General features: G+C 33.2%; 1 protein-coding gene across 1 annotated transcript in view; it reads right to left on the reverse strand.

Moving 5' to 3' along the window:
• Positions 1-6,489: 6,489 nt before the first annotated feature.
• The window catches only part of ATF1 (activating transcription factor 1), a 33,488-nt gene continuing 22,101 nt past the window's right edge, over positions 6,490-17,876 (reverse strand). Inside the window, exons 5-9 of the mRNA XM_031937898.1 lie at positions 17,281-17,381; positions 13,486-13,616; positions 12,022-12,204; positions 11,778-11,937; positions 6,490-7,977 (exon numbers count right to left, since the gene is read on the reverse strand). Of these exons, the coding sequence (XP_031793758.1) occupies positions 7,833-7,977; positions 11,778-11,937; positions 12,022-12,204; positions 13,486-13,616; positions 17,281-17,381 (720 nt within the window). The 3' untranslated portion in view covers positions 6,490-7,832. The remainder of the gene's footprint in view (positions 7,978-11,777; positions 11,938-12,021; positions 12,205-13,485; positions 13,617-17,280; positions 17,382-17,876) is intronic.

Below are 17,876 nucleotides of genomic sequence, written 5' to 3' on the forward strand. Positions count from 1 at the left end.
AAAACCCTATACAAAGATAAGGTTGAAATGGGTTCATGATTTAGACATAAAAAGTGATATTATAAGCAAATTAGAACAAAGGATAGTTTACCTCTCAAATCTGTGAAGAAGGAATTTGTGGCCAAAGAAAAACTGGAGTTCATTACTGAACACAAAGTAATTTTGATTAAGATTTGTACAAACAAAATTTAACAAAACCAAAGCACATAAGTTTAGAAGGGAAGCAATAAACTGGCGAAAATTTTTTTTTTACCTTCAAGGGTTCTAAGATAAAGGCCTCATTTCTAAAATATATAGAGAATAGACTCAAATTTATAAGAACTCAAGTCACTCTCCAACTGGTAAATAGTCAAAGGATATGGACAATTTTCAGATATAGAAATTGAAACCATTTCTAGCCATATGAAAAAATGCTCTGAATCACTATTGACCAGAGAAACGTAAATTAAGACAACTTTTGAGATACCATTATACACCTCTCAGATTAGCCAAGATGACAGAAAAAGATGATGAATGTTGCAGGAGACATTGCAAAACTGGGACACCAATGCATTGTTGGTAGGGTTGTGAACTGATCCAATCATTCTGGAGAACAATTTGGAACTATGCTCAAAGGGCTATAAAACTGTGCATACCCTTTGATCCATCAGTATTCCTACTGGGCCTGTATCCCAAAGAGATCATAAAGGAGGAAAAGGGACCCACATGTGCAAAAGTGTTTGTAGCAGCTCTTTTTGTGGTGGCAAAAAATTGGAAAATGAGTAAACGTCCATTGATTGGGAAATGGCTGAATAAGTTATAGTATATGAATGTTATGGATTATTGTTCCATAAGAAACGATCAGAAGGATGATTCGAGGGGGGCCTGTCTTGAGACTTATATGAACTGATGCTGAGTGAATTGAGCAGAACCAGGAGATCATTGTATACAGCAACAAAAAAGTTATATGATGATTAATTCTGACGGATATGGCTCTTTTCAACAATGAGATGATTGAGGCCATTTTCAATGGTCTTGTGACTAAGAGCCATCTGCTCTCAGAGAACTGAGGGTAGATCACAACATAGCATTTTAATTCTTGGGTGTTTGCCTGCATTTTGTTTTCTTTCTCATTTTTTTCCTTTTTGATCTGATTTTCTTGTGCAGCAAGATAACTGCATAAATATGTATACATAAATTGAATTTAACATGTTTAACATATGTTAGATTATTTGCCATCTAGGGGAGGTAATGGGGAGAAAAGGGAGAGAAATTTGGAACACAAGGTTTTGCAAAGGTTAATGTTGAAAAATTATATGTGCATGTTTTGAAAATAAAAAGCTTTAATTAAAAAAAAAGAATAGTATAAAGCAAAAATGCCCATTAGAATATTATTATTTAACATTGTACTAGAAATATTAGATATAGCAGCAAGAAAAAAAAATTGAAGGAATTAATATAGGTATTGAAGGAAAAAAAACCTATTACTTTTTGCAGATGATAGCCCTAGAGAATAAAATAAAAAACAGATAAAAACAATGAATAACTTTAAGTTGCAAATATAAAGTGTGCTCACAAAAATTATCAGCATTTCTATATATTATCTGTTGGAATCCTTACAAAGTGTTAACTCATTAGAGTTGATAGAGACAATAATTATCTAATTTAGCATGGTTCAGTATGATTGATCTGATCATACGAGGAGATGTTATGGACCAGAACGTGAAACAAAGTACTAAGTGGAATTGAGGAGACAATATTTAAATCTAGTTTAGCATACAACAAATAATGGTTTCCCAGTGATATAATGATTGGTGTGTACTCAGTGAACAGCATAAGCAAGAAACTCTCAGGGCCAAGGAACACTCTGGGAGATACAGAAGCCCTCTCTCGGAGGCAAGACAGATTCATTCCAACTGTCACCTTGGTGCTGGCTGGAGAGATATTTGGAAGAGAAGCTGAAGCTGGCAGAGGCAAAAGAGAAGCTGCAAGAGCTCTTGGAGAAAATAAACATTTGGATTTTATTAGCTGGCTATATTTGGAGTGATTATTACTCTGAACTGAAACTAAGACTGATTCCAGAAAACCACCCCAAGAAACCTTGCTCCCAGAGAGAACCATTATATTTAAAAGAGACCACCACAACTACCAACTAAACCCAGCAAGAATAAAGAAATTTCATTTATGCACACATGCATTTTTGATTTCCTTCACAAGCTAATTGTACAATAATTCAGAGTCTGATTCTTTTTGTACAGCAAAATAATGTTTTGGTCATGTATACTTATTGTGTATCTAAGTTATATTTTAATATATTTAATATCTACTGGTCATCCTGCCATCTAGGGGGGGGGGGGGGGGGGGGGGGTAAGAGGTGAAAAAATTGGAACAAGAGGTTTGGTAATTGTTAATGCTGTAAAGTTACCCATGTATAAATCCTGTAAATAAAAGGCTATTAAATAAAAAAAAAGAATAAAGAAATTTCATTTAAAATAACTTCTGAAAGTATAAAATACTTGGGAATTTGTCTCCCAATACACATACAATAACTATATAAAGACAATTACAAAACATTCTTTTCACAAAGAGAAATGATTGGAGAAATATTCATTGCTAATGGGTAGAGTAAGATAGTAAATATAAAACTGAAAATACTATTATTTAATTTATTTATTCAATGCCATACTAATGAAACTACCAAATTACTTAATAGAGCTAGGGAAAAGACAATCAACAAATTCCTCAAACTATACTATAAAGAGGTAATCATCAAAACAATTTGGTACTGGATAAAAAACAATGTGGCTGATCTATGGAATAGATTAGGTTTATAGCATGAAGAAGCAAACGAGAATAATAGCCTAATATTTAATAAACCCAGAGCTTCTAGCCATTGAGACAAGCACTTATTATCTCAGAAAAACTGTTGGAAAAACTAGAAAATAATCTGGCACAAAGAAAGCATAGATCAACATCTCCCACTGTATATGAAGATAAGCTCAAAATATGGCTACATGATATAGACATAGTGATGTCATAAGCAAATTAAAGGAGCTTGGGGAAAAAAAATCACTATTCAGATCTATAGACTGGAAAAATTCATGAATAAAAGATAACATTCACCCTTGGAAAACCTTGTTTTCCAAATTTTTTCCTCCCTCCCTTCCCCTCACTCCCTCTCCTAGTGAGCAAGTAATACAATGTTAAACATGTGCAATTCTTCTATATACATTTCAACTATTATCATGCTGCATAAGAAAAATCAGATCAAAAAGGAAAAAGAAATGAGAAAAACAGTCAGCAAGCAAGAAAAAATGTGAAAATACTCTTTTGTGATGCACACTCAATTCTCAGTCCCCTCTCTGGGTGCATATCTCTCTCCATATCAAATCTATTGGAACTGGCCTGGATCATCTCATTGTTGAAAAGAGCCACATCCATCAGAACATAATCATCTTGTTGCCATGTACAATGATTTCTTGGTTCTACTCATTTCACTTAGCATCAGTTCACATAAGTCTCTCCAGGCCTTAAAATGGCTATTGCTGATTACATTAAAAAGTTTTTACAACAATACAAATGTAGTCAAAATTGGAAGAAAAGTAGGAAAATAAATTTTATAGCAAGATTCTCTGATAAAGGTTTCTTTTATCAAATAGTTAAAAGATGAGCCAAATTTACAAGAGATTTCCCGATCGACAATAGATCAAGAGTATGGACAGTTTTCTAAGAGAAAAAAAATCAAAGCTGTCAAGTCATATTAAAAAATGCTCTAAATCACTAAAAGAGAAATGTAATTAAAATAGCTTTTAAGGTACTCACACTCACCAGCTTGGCTAACATGAGGGAAATAAAAAATGACAAATATTTGGAAAGGATGCAGAAAAATTGAGAAATGTATATACTGTTCCTATAAAACTATGTATACCCTTTGACTGCTAAACTACTATTAGGCTTATATCTCAAGATTAAAAAGAAAAGGAAAAGGATCCAACTGTACAAAAATATTTATAGCAGTTTTTATATGATGGTAAAGAATTAGAAATTGAAGGGATGCCCATTAATAGTGATGGCTGAAAAAAGTATGGTATGTTTGTAATGGAATACCATTTTGATAAGAGAAATTATGTAGGTGATAGTTTCAGAAAAACCTGGGAGACTGATAAAAAATTGATGCAGAATGAACTGAGCAGAACCAAAACACTGTACACAGTAACAATAATCAACTCTGAAAGACTTAATTATTTTGATCAATACAATGATCCCAGACAATTCCAAAGGACTTTCAATGAAAAATGCTATCCACCTCGAGGGAAAGAACAGATGGAGTCTGCATGTTGACTCCAGTATATTTATTTAAAACCACATAGCTAACACGGAAATGTGCTGCATGACCTCAAATGTTATGAGTCATTATATTTCTTTCTCAAATAAGTGGGCAAGGAAGTAGAAAGGAAGAATTTAGAAGAGAAAACAATTAAAAACTTTCCCATTTTTATTAACAGAATCACCAGTTCCATGTTTACAGTCTTGGATTCACCTACCACCCTTTATCTTCATACCTCTAGCCCCATTGCCTTCATATTCAAAGCCACCATTCTGGTACACTCCGGTTCAAAAGCTCAGTCCTAACACTTCCTAGATGTGTGACCCTAGGCAAGTCACTTAACCCCAACTGCCTCAGCAAAAAAACAAACAAACAAAAAAAAGCAGCAGCTTGTTTTTCCTGTATTTAGTCTCCTTCCTCTCTAATTCAAATTCCACACAGATGCTAAATTATAATTCTTAAGTGGTCTAACCATGTGAGTTCTCCCTTTCCAAGAAACTAATGGCTCCCTTTGAGCTTCTAAAATACCATATAGAATTATCTGGCATTTAAAGGCCTTCACAATGTAACTCCAACTTACCTTTACAAAACTAATATATAATAGTCTCCCTTCACTGTATGTCCTGTTCAAGTTGGTATATTTGCTTGTCACCCCTTTTTTTCCATTTCCTGTCTAGAATGAACTCTTATTACCTTTAGCTTCTTTCACAAGGTTTGTCTCAAGAACTATCTTCTCCACAAAGGTTATCCGTATCTTCCTATTATAGTCCACATAGTTTATACTTATTTAGCTATACTTGGCAAGTATACCGACTTCAATGACTGCTGCTTCAGCCCAGAAAGCACTCTGAGATTCACCTACAACAATATCTGGGAGAGAATCTTAGAAAATGCTGGCAGTGTGTTTGTTTTTTTTCCCACTGAACTTACTAAATTAGTTTTTGTGATGATGTAGAAATAACTTCAGACACGAAAACTACAATGTTTATTAAATTTAAAATGTTTTCCACAATATTTTTCTTGGTTTCTGATTGACTAATGTTTTGACCAATGAAAGAATTGATGATCTACACTGGATTTACTTAAAAAATAATACGTAAAATGTATAATTCTTCTATTAATAATTTTTCAATAATGGAACACCACCTGCAAATTATGTCAGCAAAAAGCACTTTGGAATAGCTTGATTCCTTGCATAAAATATCACCTTTCAATGTAGGACTTAGGCAGATTCATGTAAAATTCAGTGTGATGTGTACTGACTGCAAACTTGTTTGCTGAGGACTGCTTCAACAATTTATATAGTGAATCTTTTCCTTCAATTTACCTTATATTCATATATTAGCCATGTTATTACTTTAATGGATCTGGTCAGTTCAGAGAATTTTGAAGTATAACAAAAAATCAAATATAACAAAGTTATAACTTGATCCTTAATGCCTATGGCTTGATGTAACAAAACTGATGAAATCAATTATTCATTTAAAATAAAACAAAGCACAAAAAACTCCCAAACCCAACTCCTTAAAGAGGAGCAGCTAGGTGGCACACTGGAACTGGAGTCAGGAAGACCTGAGTTCAAATCAGACCTCAAACACTTGGCACTCACTAGCACATGACCCTGGGCCAGTCAGGGGTATGTCTTTCTCAACAGCATCACCTGCCATTCAAGGTCAGGTACAATTTGGGGCTACCCAAACCTTTTTATCCTACATCTTATATATTCATTTCACTAAAACAGAATTAATCGTGACTCATATGTATCTTCCTCTGTAACTTTATGCCATTTCCTATCCCTTGTCCCAAATCTCTGCCTTCTCAAATCCTATTTACCACTTCAAAGGCAGCTCAAATAGCAACTTGTCCATGAAGACTTCACTGATATGATCGGGTAAGACTTTCTTCAAGCTCATGTAACGGTTATCTCTTCTTTGTCATGCATTAAAATCTATTTTCCCCTAGTTGCATTTCCTCCTCTTCTAATCTAGACCCTCCAAAGTATTAAGGCATGTCTTGTTTAGTTTTTGTATTGTTTCTAGTACAACAGGTGCATTTCAATAGTTAACATGACTTTTGGTGAAACCATAAACCATAAGCAGGAAGAAATTCGTTATCATTCACGGTTAAACTTTTTCTCCCAAGTTGTATATATATATATTTTTTACAACCAACAGTCTTGATTATCTCAAATGCCCTTTAATTTTTATAGGAATAAGACAAAATGGTACATATTATATTAGGAGCTGATATTTTTGTAGGTAAACTCAAAAATGAGCAGTTTGATTACATAAGTACTGATGTACTAATAACAGCATATTTGAGATTTCCAGTTAATTGTACAGAAATGCACATAATTGAAATACTTGCAATTCAGAAAACCTCATTCCCCACGAGAATATAAAAATGATAATCTGAGACAAAAAATATCTATTTTTTTTACTAAAATCCATACAAACAGATAAAATACGCATAAAAACAATTTTTAGAATTTATGAAGATTAACTATAAAAATAGTCACTTTTTTCTTACAAAGGTACCATTTATTACTTCACAAAATATTTTCTACATGAATAGTTGTTTTAAAATTGCATTATTTTTAAACTGATATGCCCTACATTAGATTTTGATTAGGAAAAAAAACCCTCTTGGAAAAATACTTTGGTATGTATCTTGAGGTGATTTTTAAAAATCCTCTAAAATAATTTTAGGGGCTTGTAAACATTTCTTTCTATTAAAGCACAGTAGAATAAGTAATGTATATCAGCTGCATACAGAATCAGCACATGATTTATTATGATACATTTAGAGAAAGTTACCACACCCCCAAAAAGCAAAATCATTACTATTTTGTCCAGTTTACTGACATGTTTCTATAAAATGATTGGAATACTTCTTTGAAAGTTTCATTTTCAGTTCACATGGCTTGGACATCTAGAAAGACAAAACCTGAAAAACGATTGTTCCATTTTTTCTCCCCTAAACCTCTTACAAAACAAACATTTTTCAAAAGATTATTTTAAAGATTTGACAATTGAGAAAGTACACATAATTTATACATTTTACAAAGCATTAGATTTTCTTGTAAATTTGCAATTTAGAATAGTGACTTTTGAAAAAATATTTATACAAACAGAAAAGGGCACATTTCAGAACCTAGTAAGTAATGAAAATCTATACCAAATAGAATGTTGGTTAAAAATCCCACATAAAATTTCCATTAATGAATAGTCTCAATTGCAAAAATCTCTGTTATCTCTGTTGATAAGTACTACCTGGGAAATTGTTGAAATCCACATTCTGGTACAACTGTTAATGTTAATTGCAATAGAGGTTCCAGTTGTGCAAGAAGCTTGCTTGAAGTCCTCTTATTTTCATTAGGTACTGTCACCAGCACCTTGTAAATAGAATTTTCATGCTGCAACTCCCAGTTTTAAAAGTTTCATTTTTGACCTTTTAGTTTTTAAAATTCCATTTAAAAAAATCAATTAAATTTTTAGGTAAGTCCATAAAATTTGTTTAACTTTTCTTAAACATTTTTATGGGAGTAGAGATCTTTTAAAGTTTTTAATTCTTCTATTAAAGTTTTATTTTGATTTTCCAAGACTGCAACACGATTTTCCAGACACTTAACATATTCTTTTTTCTTTCTACGGCATTCTCGAGCAGCTTCTCTATAATTAAAAATAAAAACAAGATAAAATTAACTTCAAGGACATTATTATGGACAGTTGAGATGGGCCCTAAATTAAATAAGATAATGATGTGTATTTGTGAAATGTTCAATATTTTTAGTGATCCCAAATTTCTCCCTCAAAAAAAAAAAAAAAAACCCAAAAAAAACTCGTTATTTTAAACATCAACATTCTTAACTATTTTTTGTATGGCCAAAGTCCTACAATAATCATATTCTCTAAAGAATTAAAGTTGTAAGTCACCCAAAGGGAAATGCAAAAGTGTAGAGGGCTGGAACTTTGAAAAGGTGTACTTAAGATTCAGTATAGTTGATGTGATAATAATTCTCTAGGTATTGATGTATTCACTCTAGTCAAGTACATATACTTAAAGTAAACATGCTGGCACATGCTCAAGATGTTAGCCAATACCCCTTTATTTCTGGCAGCCCAAGAATGTCATTCTAAATATCATCAGGCTGCTCAAGCTTTACGTTTAAAATTTGGGATAACAAAAGAGGAAGCTAGGAGCATAGTAAAAGCCTGTACAGCTGCTTGCCTTTTTTCCATGCTCCTATGATCTCTCCAGGGAAGAACACTTGTGGTTTGAGCGCCAAATAATTTGGCAAATGGATGTGACCCATTATAAATCTTTTGGTCGTCTGTCTTTTATCCACTTTGTAGTAGACACCTTTTCAGGATTTACTTTTGCAATACCAGCAGCAAAAGAGACATCCCAAGTGGTCACTGAATTCTTTATACAAACTTTTGCAATCATGGGGGTGTCCAAGCAATAAAAACAGATAATGGACCTGCATATACTTCTAAACATTTTGTACACTTTTGTGCCCAGTATCAGATTTTACACACCACTGGCATACAATTTAATCCTTAAGGACAGGCAATAATAGAGAAAAACAGACATAAAAACATTCCTCCAAAAACAAAAGAAAGGAGGAGCCACAGCCACAGCCCTGTAGAACTTCTAAATTTAGCTCTTTATACAATTAACTTTTTGATAAAGATGCACTGGCTCCAGCAGACAGGTTTTGTAATCCAACAGAAGGACTCACTCCATCAGAGAGAGATGGAGAAGACCCAAGAAACATTGGGTGGTTACACACTGATTGTGCCCACCACTGAAATGAGAAGTCAGGGAAGCTGTAATCACCTCTTTTTTGGGGTTCTCACCTTCCTGTGTTTTAAAACAAAAGATATCAGGAGAAGTATACCACTCTGAAAAGGTAGTTAAGATTCAATATAGTTGATGAGGTGATAATTCTCTAGCTATTGATGTAATCACTCTAGTCAAGTACATATACTTAAGGTAATATGGTGATGTTGTCAGCCAGCTGCTGACAAGCTGGCTCTCCTGACAAGTTGGCACATGCTCAAGTGTGGTTGTACGTGCTCTGTGTGAGGTAGTGATGCAATCGTACTAGAATATTTAAAGGAATCACAGAGGACTGTCTGGGCCAAGCTCCCAAACTGTTTGCTTGATAATAAGAATGCCATTTGTTTTGTTGTTGTTATGTTCAGCATAATCTAGATTTTTGTTGTTTACTTGTAGCTGACTCTTCATAACTCCATTTGGGACTTTCTTGGCAAAAATACTAAAGTGATTTGCTATTTCCTTCTCCAGTTCATTGTACAAATGAGAAAAGTGAAACAAACAGGATTAAGTGATTTGCACAAGGTCATACAGTTAGGTCTGAGGCCAGATTTAAATTCTGCCTCCAGATCTAGTATTCTATTCACTGTGCTATCTTTTAAACCAGATTCAAAGAAATGGATGTTATTTGATCTATGTGAACTTGAGGGATCCTTTCCCATTCCTTAATATATTGCATTGACTTGTTTAAAAGCTGCTAATCAAGTGTGCAAATGATACAAAGCTTGGGGGGAGGGGGGTCATTAAGAAACCTCCTTCCAATGATATAGACAATATAATTTGAGTCCATGTCCTCTCATGAATTCACTATAGAGCACCTGGCTACTTTCTTGAATTCTTGTCACACAGTGTGGATGCCAATAAAGCAGAAGAGGCTGCCCAGTGGGTCTCATTCACTGTGAATATAATAGACAGTCAATGAAACAAAGTCATTCTCTTTCATACATGCTATGTGACTGGCTTACTTTTATTTTATGACCATGTATTTTCCTAATGAATGACTTAACACTATTACTTCTCTATAATTTCTCACTAAGAATATTTTTCAGCCTGTTCATGGCAACCAAGTTCCATATTTGTGCTAAAAAAAAAAAAAAGCAATCGCAGAAGTAGTATTTCTGACAAAATGTGTGCTTAGTAATCTGTTATCAGAATCATAGCTGATTAAGAAAAAAGATAGCATGGGAAATAAAATATAGCATGTTAAATGTGATAAGTTACAAAATGAGGAGATAATCAGAGCTCAATGGTTCATTGCAAATAAACCAGATGTGACCCAACAACCATCAATGAAATAAATTTGGCATAAAATTCCAACCAATTCTATAGAAGTTCTCAAAGTATCATCCATGGACTTCCAGGGGCCCTTGGAATCAAATTAATTTTCATAATAATACTTAAGATTTTTTTTTTTAACCTATTAAAGTACTCTTCTCTTTTCCAATTACAGTACTCAGGTGAGATTAGATTTTCCTCATATATTTCAACCAAAATATCATATGAATGCAGAAGCAGGTATGAGAATCCAACTGCTTTCTATTAAGCCAGATGTCAAAGAGATTTTCAAAAATGTCTAAAATAATTCCTCTCTTAATTTTTTTTGTTTTATAAGTTATTTTTCATAAAAATGTTATATGCTTACATGTCATAATAGATGTACGACTTATTTTTAAATGAATTAATAAATATTTTAAGTTTGTTTTAATTTCTAATATGGTAAATATTGACAGATAAAACACATATAAACCAAAGAACTGTAGATGTTTCAATTTTTAAGAGAAGAGGTCCTGAGACCAAAAAGTTTTGAGAACTGCCAATAGCAATGTCAGTTCTGAGTAAGGTCAATCACATAATGAATCTAACCATTCCGGAGAGCAATCTGGAATTATGCCCAAAAAGTTATCAAACTGTGCATACCCTTTGATCCAGCAGTGCTACTACTGGGCTTATACCCCAAAGTGATACTAAAGAAGGGAAAGGGACTTGTATGTACCAAAATGTTTGTGGCAGCCTTGTTTGTAGTGGCTAGAAACTGGAAAATGAATGGATGCCCATCAATTGGAGAATGGTTGGGTAAATTGTGGTATATGAATGTTATGGAATATTATTGTTCTGTAAGAAATGATTAGCAGGATGAATAGAGAGAGGTTTGGAAAGACTTATATGAACTGATGCTGAGTGAAACGAGCAGAACCAGATCATTATATACTTCAACAACAATACCGTATGAGGATGTACTCTGATGGAAGTGGATTTCTTCGATAAAGAGAAGATCTAATTCAGTTCTAATTGATCAATGATAGACAGAATCAGCTACACCCAGAGAAGAAACACTGGGAAATGAGTGTGAACTGTTTGCATTTTTGTTTTTCTTCCCAAGTTATTTTTACCTTCTGTATCCAACAAGAGAACTATATGGTTCTGCACACATATATTGTGATATACTATAACATATTTAACATGTATAAGACTGCCTGACATCTAGGGGAGGGGGTGAAGGGAGGAAAGGGAAAAGTCGGAACAGAAGTGAGTGCAAGGGATAATTTTGTAAAAAATTACCCATGCATATGTACTGTCAATAAAAAGTTATTAAAAAAAAAAGGTCAATCACATATTTCATAGCACTTACCTATTTTTCATCAATCTTATTTCTCTTTTCATCTGTGGATCATCTGTTTTGGTTGTCTGAGATGTTAAAGTGACTGGAGATGTCATCACTACTGTCTGTGGAAGATTAGTATTTGCTGGTGTGGCACGAATCTGATAAGTCTGCATATCTCCTGATGCAGCTGCATTGTTACAAGGAGGAGTATTAAAGGATATTCAAAACTATTTGGAGGTAATGCTTTGTGAAATATATAAATTATGCTTACTCTGTACAACCACTTGGTTGCTAGGGACAAGTATCTGCTGTCCATCAGATGTTTGTGCATATTGAAGAATTGTTGTTCCTTGTTGAGTATTGCTTGCATTTGTCATCGTTAATGCTTGTAACCCCTGTACTGCCTCTGTGCTTGGACTGGCCAGCTGTAATGTTCCATTTGGGGCAATAGCAACTTTAATCATGGGAAGAAAACAAAACAGGTAGTTTAATTTTCCTAGTAGATATTACAGTATAGTAAAACTTCATTGATTCCAGATCCCTGTATTTCATGATTTCTATAGGTTGGCCTCAGTTTATAATTTTTACAGTATTATGAAAAATGATTAACTCAATTAAGCCCAAACTGTTTTAAGTATTTTCAAATCCATACTTAACAGAATTATTTATGCACAATGACATCTTATCTAGTCTCTGACTATCTACCGACTAGAGGAGGTCAAGGAACACTAGTAATGTTTAATAATTCTAACCCAAGTATGGGCTTAATGGAGTTCTCTTACAATAAATGCTGAACTTTTTCACTCCCTAAGTGGGTGATGGTGAAAAAAACCTTCTTCCCAAATTTGACCTGCTAAAGAAAAATAAAAGTAATTCTCATTTTCCCCACCCAGCAAGAGAACTTATATATATATATATACATACATATACACATACATATATATATATATGTATAAATAAATATAATTTGACTTTTCACTTTTTCTGTTATTGTTTGCTGGCATATTTTGTTTTCCTTCTTAGGTTTTTTTTTTCTTTCTAGATCTGATTTTTCTTGTGCAGCAAGATAACTCTATAAGATCTGTATACATATATTGGATTTAACATATAATTTAACATATTTAACATGTATTGGCCTAGCTGCCATCTAGAGAAGGGAGTGAGGGGAAGGAGGGGAAAATTTGGAACAGAAGGTTTTACAAGGGCCAATATTGAAAAACTACCAATTTTGTAAATAAAAAGATACATATTATTACTTACAAATAATCACCCTGAAAAAATTCTAAGATTCTGAATAGTTGATAACCTGCCAAAAATTGAATGGCAGAAACATAAAAGTTCCACAAGAAGCCAGTTACAGAAAGAGCTTCAATCTAAGGCTAATGAACCTATTTTCATAGGTTCATTCTACTTATTTTACCACATTCTAATCTAGGTGACAGTTTTTGGTTGCATTAAAGACAACAACAATAACTAGAATAAGAAAAATCTACCATATAAAACAAAATTTGTTCCTCCCAAACAAAAAAGGTCTAGTCTACATGTCAATTTCATATGCATCTCAGGCCACTGCCAGTCATCCTGACTTTTGCCTTGCCACTGGACTTTGATGATTTGGGAAGAGAATGAGGTTGCCAACTTTCTCAACTTTGCCTCACTTAAATCCAATTCATGTGCGAGTCAAGATATGTGATGTAACTGGTTCTCTGATGGAAGAACAACTTCATATACATACTGTATTGTCCAGTACTGGTCTGGTAGATAGGAGTTGGGACAGACATAGATGTGACTGTTGAAACTCCAGGGCTTTCTGCGTCCCCTTTCCTATCTCTGGTGTCTTCTGAAGAAAGATCGTTCAAGATTTTTCTGTGCCAAAAAAAAAAAAAAAATTCCATTTATTCATCACTGATTAAAGTCAAGATTTTATACTGGTTTATTTATAAAGACCTTTGTATTAAAACTAGGTAACACTTCACACAATTTTATTAGTATAATATGAAAATTTGCTACAGTATGCCTAAATAACATTTTTATTAGACTATTCTACATGTCAAATTACTTACTCTTCAGATCTATAAAAAATTTTAAGTAATATCTGCCTGAAGACCAGACATGAAATAAGTTTTCTTAAATTGAAAAATAAAGGGTTGGAATGAACAAAAAGAATTTATTGAGTATTTACTACATGTTACGTATTGTACTAAGTACTGCAGATACAAACATAAGCTACTTGGCAAAGAATGCCCTATTTTATAAGAACTTTTGGGAAAACAGAAACAATTTAGCAGAAATTATGTTTAGACCAACAAATTATACCATCTACCACTTTAAACTCAGAACAAAGAATTCATGACCAGAATATTTGAAAGTTACACCATAAAAAAAAAAATTAAATAAGAGGATCAAGTACCTTTCATATCTGTGCTAGAGAAGAATTCTTAATCAAATGAGAAAACACATAAAAAATTTTTCCTCAATAGCATTATTTTTCCAATTGCATGTAAAGATAGTTTTCAACAAGCATTTTTATAAGATTCTGAGTTCCAATTTTTTCCCTTCCCTCCTTTACCACTCGCCTTTCCAATATACAGCAAGCAATCTGACATTTAATAAATGTATATACATATATATAATTTATCATATTTTAAATATAGTTCCATATTAGTCATAAAACCCATAATTTCAATTACATTAATTTGAAAGCTTTTGCACAAATTAATACAGATAGGATAGATATGAAACTGCTAACTGAAAAAAAAATTTTTTTTGGCATCAAATCTCTCTCAATAATTTTCTAATGTACAAGACATGTAGGGGATTTACAGAAATAAGTCAAGAGCCATTCTCAATGGTTAAAGGATATGAATAAATGGTTCTCAAAAGAAAGGCAAACTATTAATCCAATGAAACATTAATTAAGCACTTATTAAGTGGATACAAATACAAACATGAAATACCCTTTTTTGGGGGAAGATAGTGTGCACAGAAAGTCACATACAAAACAGATATGTGGTTATTGGGAAGGAAGGGGAGAACAACTAAGAGTTTGTGGGACCTGGAAAAGCTTCATGTAAAACACTTAAGTTGAGCTTTGAAGAAACTAGGGATTTTAAAGAGTGGAAATGAGGAAGTAGTACATGCCAGGCATGTAGGACATCCAGAGTAAAGGCACCAGATGGGAGATCAAATAAAAGGAGTAGACAGACGGTTAGTTCAGCCCCAGAGTGTATTAAGAGTCGGAAAAGTTAGTCAATAAACATTTATTAAGCATCTATTAAGAGTCAAGCATTGACCTAAGTTGAAGATACAAAAAAAAAAAGGCAAAAGACATTTACTGTTCATAAGAGGCTCATGGGGAAAAAACTGAAAAGGAGGAATGGAAGAAGGTTTGATGAAACCCAGAAAAGTACAGAGAAATGAGAATGAAAGGGCTGCCCTGGGCACCTTCTTGAAATGGAGGATCGGGAGTAACTCATTTCTGTCTACCCTCTCAATCAAAGGAGGGTAAAGAAGTGTGGGCTTCAGGGTCGATGTGTTCTTACAGGATGAGATTCAGGAAACTAGAGAAAGTGAAGTTGGAGGCAGATGGTAAAGACCTTAAATGCACTGTAAATTAAACCAAACAATATAGGAAAAAAAGCATGAGCAGGGGAGCAGGATATACAGCCAAAGATATGCTGTAAAAACAAATGGCAGAAATAAAAACAAAACTTTTTCCAAAAATTGATCCAGGAGACTCATCTACAAGATAAAATACTCCAAAAGATTACATTACAACAAGACCCAGTAAAACATATCGGATTTTTTTTTTTTTTTAAACTTTTAATGTCATAGTAGACAGAGTACCCAGTAATAACTCGAGAGAAAACAGGAAAGAGGGTCAGCAATAATCTGAAATATAATATCAGTACTGTAATAAAGAAGGTACTTTTGACAAAGAATATCTAATAGATGTTTAGATAACATCAAATAAATAATGACAAAGATAATCTAATCTTTAATTACCCAATTTGGGAAATCCCTTTACAACTTCATCTTGTCTTTATTTCAACATTTCCAATAATATGGTATTCAGTGCCCCCCACAAAGTGGTCCTTTCCATTTTCAGGTAGTTCTTTCTACCTCTTAGTCCAAGATTTGCCCTCTGGAACCACAAAGATTTTAAAGACAGCCATTGTGTTCTGTGTACTATCCCAGCTATTATGTTCCATGGGCTACCTTTTAACATTTAGCAACAAATATTCTCATTTCCTAACTAAATAATAGCTCCTATGTGCCATGGTTCCCCAAATTCTTTCACAATACATAATAGCTATAATTTAAAATAAAAAAACTCTCTCTGATCCTACAAAAGTTACTTAGTAAATTTATTAAACTAACTTCATGTATGATAGGTCACTGGGGCTCTAAATTTTTTGAAATTCATAGACTAATTCACTGAAACAAAAGTCTACATGGCCCAATTTTAAACTCATTCCCCATTCCTATCTGCCAGAAATTAAATACTATAGAATTTAGGGAAAAACTTGCTATTGCCTTTGAAAAAACAGCTTTTTAAAAATTAAATCAACCATAAAACAACTATAAAGATGAACACAACTACTAATTATTCACCTGACAGTTTGTCACAAGGCACGTCTAAGTCCCCAAACGATACTCTTAAATTTATTAACCCAAGGCATTGTCTAATAACCTTAATAATGCCACTTTAATTTCTAAGGCAAAACAAGTTCATTTTATTGACATTCTATAGCTTCTTAGAAGTTCTTGGCAATTCTCTACATTGAGGTTTTCTTTTACTAGAAATGAAATGGTCCTTCTGTTCCTTTCTCTAATGTGCACCTCACTCCCAGTACATTAAAGCATTCTGATTAATGTCTGAAGATAATGCATATAACTCCATGGTACAACTGTCTGCATCTATTTGCCCTTCAGGGTTTTGCATTTTAAAAAGCAAAGTGGATAGAGCATTTGACCTAAAGTCAAGAAGACCTTGGTTCAAATCTGACCTTAAGACACAGCCACCTGTGCTACCTGTCTGCTTCTGAAGAGAACATAGCACCAACCCCCCAGGGTGGCGTGAAAAATAAACAAAATAATGCAGGCACTTAGGACAGTGTCTGGCAAAGAACAGATGCTTAATAAATGCTTATTTACTTCTTTTCTTCCTTTAAATCTCTTCTTTGGAGTTAAGCCTGGTGATTATCTCAAAAATTTATCAAATAAAATACTTTTCCATAAACCAACAAAATGTACAAGAAACTGCAAATTTCTACTATGCACAGTTTGCTTTTATTTTTAATGATGAATTTGTACCTTTCAATTACACTGTTCACTTCTGATCGTTTCTAGTCTTCCATAAATGCTCTTCTGAGACTTTTAAAGAAAACACTTCAATGACAGTGACTATAATAATCATATATAACTTAAGTTTTGGCTAATTTTCATAATACAAGCTCCTACATAAAATTTACAACTCTTACAATTTTGGGAATTTAATAAATGAAAATTCATATGAAGCAATACTTACTTATAAGATGGACGCCGTGCCAGAATCCCCCGAGCTTTCTGTGAAGAGCCTATGCTATCAGATGAATCCTGAGAATCCTCACTATCTGACCAGGATGATACCTAAAAATATATGATGATACAAAATATTCAAGAAGGTTCTAATAAGACCTAATTTCCCTAAAATTTTCATAATATTTCATATTATTCATTTCATAAAATTAGATACAATTCCAAATGCACTCACATGGCTCTATCTGATTTTTGTATATTAGAATCTAAACAGTAACAATCTGAGGACAACTTAATTCAGGAGGGCAAATTAATGAATATCTAGATATGTATATTAATGTATACTTATATCTATATTCATATGTCCAAAAAAACAACCAAATGACCTCTATAGTGATACAGTCTCAGGAATTACACCAAGTAACAAGTTAGAAAAGAAAATTACTAGCTTTCTAAAAATTCTCTGAGGATATATGTTCCTCTAACTAATTCCTCTGAAATTTATATTACTCTAAATATTTTTATCATTAAAGCATCCACCAATGACTGTATCAAGTTTGCAAATAAAATGAAAATGTTACATAGTTGCAAGTTATTGTAAATTAT

This window comes from Sarcophilus harrisii, chromosome 5 (genome assembly GCF_902635505.1).
Source record: "Sarcophilus harrisii chromosome 5, mSarHar1.11, whole genome shotgun sequence".
Lineage (NCBI taxonomy): Eukaryota > Metazoa > Chordata > Mammalia > Dasyuromorphia > Dasyuridae > Sarcophilus > Sarcophilus harrisii.